General features: G+C 40.7%; 1 protein-coding gene across 2 annotated transcripts in view; it reads left to right on the top strand.

Annotated features, from left to right (window-relative positions):
• Positions 1–2,874, top strand: part of LOC114049539 (mitochondrial amidoxime reducing component 2-like) — a 42,860-nt gene that overhangs the window by 20,935 nt on the left and 19,051 nt on the right. For both annotated transcript variants that reach the window (XM_027870778.1, XM_027870777.1), the window contains exons 3-4: positions 139–301; positions 982–1,122. In XM_027870778.1, coding sequence (XP_027726579.1) covers positions 139–301; positions 982–1,122 — 304 coding nt within the window. The remainder of the gene's footprint in view (positions 1–138; positions 302–981; positions 1,123–2,874) is intronic.

Raw genomic sequence — 2,874 nt, 5'->3', positions numbered from 1 at the left:
AATTCCTCTAAGCATTGACCCTATTTTTTATGTTGACAATTCCTCTAAGCACTGACCCCCTTTTTTTATGTTGACAATCCCTCTAAGCACTGACCCTCTAACCACTAATCCCCATTTTCTCTTGTAACCCTCCCACAGGATATTTGGCGTTGACATTCAGGGTAGAGACTGTGGAGATGAAGTAGGCCAGTGGATCACCAGCTTCTTAAAAACAGAAACATTTCGACTGGTTCAGTTTGAGACCCACATGGCAGGAAGAAAGTCAAAAGAAATTTGTCATCCCTCTGTTCAGAATTATGAGGTGAGATGAGAGTGTGGTTTTTCCTTGCCGCTGCCTCTTCTACCAGCTTTTTTGAGAGGAGATGGTGGAGAAAGGGGTCAACTTTTCTTCTCTCCTGTGTCCATTACTTGACTTAATTAGGTCTATGAAAAATGGTGACTGAATCCAGACAAAGTAGAGCTAGGGGGCTTCAGACACAAAATTATTCAGTGATGAGGGGGCTGAAACTTGTTTCTACCCTACATTTTATATTCTTGCTCATTGTTTCTCATGCTTTCCCCCCTCTTCTGTGCCCCTACTTTACCCACAGAGAAGTTGCTTCTGCGCTATGGCCCAGATAGAACTCCAAGACAGTTTCCTCTAACATTTTGAAGTTTGAGCAGAGGAGATGGTCATGGCTCATAAATGCATGACTGTGCTATATGAGCAACAAACTGTGGAGACTGGGCATCTAGAAATAGTTCAGTGTTGGGATCCAAAAATTTTCAGCAAAATTCATCTGACAAAATAGTGACCACATTTTCCTTCTTGATCACCTACTTCTCTGCAATGAGCTGTTTCTGTTTCTCAATGTGTTTTCCTTGCCAAATAAGCCCTTAGAGATTTCTCTCAGTGACTCCCCATGTGTTGTGGGTGCAACTGAAGTAAAGGACCACCCTAGGGCTTTCTCTGATGGTCATTGTGATATATTCCTATGGCAGGTGGCTTACCCTGACTGCTGTCCCGTCATGATGCTCTCAGAAGCTTCCCTGTCAGATCTTAATACCAGGCTTGAGAAGAAACTGAAAATGGAACAATTTAGGCCAAACATCGTGGTGACTGGTTGCAGTGCTTTTGAGGAGGTAAGTTGTGAACTTCAATTGTTTTTTTTTTCGAGGCACTTGAGTTTAAGTGACTTGCCCAGGGTCACACAGCTAGTAAGTGTAAAGTGTCTTATCTGAGATTGGATTTGAACTCAGGTCCTCCTGACTCCAGGGCCAGTGCTCTATCCACTGCCTCACCTAGCTGCCCCGAAAATTGTTTTTTTTTTTTTTTTTTTGTGGTGAGGCTATGAGGGTTAAGTGACTTGCCTAGGGTCACACAGATAGTAAGTGTCAAGTGTCTGAAGCCAGATTTTTTTTTTTTAGATTTTTAATTTTTTTTAATTAATTTATTTTGATTTATCATCAGTCACTTCCATAAGCTTTTGAATTTTAAATTTTTCTCCCCCTCCCTCCCCACCTCCCTCCCCAAGACAGTACACAATCTGATATAGGCTATACATATACATTCCTTTTAAACACATTTTCACATTAGTGATGTTGTAAGGAAGAATTAGAACCTTTAGGAGGAACCACCAGAAAGAGGAAACAAAAACACCACAGAAGCAAAAAAATAGCAAATAGTATGCTTCAATCTGCATTCAAAATCCATAGTTGTTTCTTTGGATGTGGATAGCATTTTCCATCATGAGGCCTCTGGAGATGTCTTAGATCCTTGTATTGCTGGGAATGGTTAAGTTTATCAATATTAGTCATTGCACACAGTTACTGTATACAACGTACTCCTGGTTCTGTTCACTTCACTCAGCATCAGACCATAAAAAATCTTTCCACATTTTTCTGAAGTCTGCCTGTTCATCATTTCTTATAGCACAATAGTATTCCATTACATTCATATACCACAACTTGTTTAGCCATTCCCCAATTGATGGGCATCCTTTCAATTTCCAATTCTTTGCCACCACAAAAAGAGCTGCTATAAATATTTTTGTTTTCAACATTTACTTCCACAATATTTTGAGTTCCAAATTTTCACCCCATCTCACCCCTCGCCCCACCCCAAGATGGCATGCATTCTGAATACCCCTTCCCCTAGTCTGCTTTCCCTGCTATCTCTCCCCCCTCCTCTTATCCCCTTCCCCTTCACTTTTCCTGTACCCCATTTCCTGTGTTTCTTATTTTCCAGTTGCATGTGAAAACATTTTTTTTAAACGTGTGTTTTTTTAAACTTTGGGTTCCAAATTTTCTCCCTTCCTCCCTCCCCACCCACCCTCATTGAAAAGGCAAGCAACTCAATATAGGCTATACTTGTGCAGTTATGCAAAACACTTCCATAGTAGACATGCTGTGAAAAACTCACTCTATTTCCCTTTATCTTATCCTGCCCCCCCATTTATTCTATTCTTTCTTTTGACCCTGTCCCTCCTCAGAAGTATTTACTTCTGATTACCCCCCTTTCCCAATCTGTCTTCCTCTCCATCATTCCCCTACTCTCTTGTCCCCTTCCCCTCCTATTTTCCTGTAGGGTAAGAGAGATTTCCATACCCAATTGAGTGTGTATGTTATTCCCTCCTTAAGTCAAATCCTATGAGAATAAGATTCACTCATTTCCTCTCACTTTCCCCCGGTTCCCCTCCACTCTAAGAGCCTTTTCTTTTATGTTTTTTTGTGAGATAATTTACCCCATTCTACCTTTCCCTTTCTCCTTCTCCTAGTATAATCCTCTCTCACTCCTTAATTTTATTCTCCAGATATGACCCCTTCATCTTCAACTCACCCTATGCCCTCTATCTATCTATCTATCTATCTATCTATCTATCTATCTATCTATCT

This window comes from Vombatus ursinus, unplaced genomic scaffold (genome assembly GCF_900497805.2).
Source record: "Vombatus ursinus unplaced genomic scaffold, bare-nosed wombat genome assembly UNPS02014798.1, whole genome shotgun sequence".
Lineage (NCBI taxonomy): Eukaryota > Metazoa > Chordata > Mammalia > Diprotodontia > Vombatidae > Vombatus > Vombatus ursinus.
This window is presented reverse-complemented; position numbering and strand designations above follow the sequence as displayed.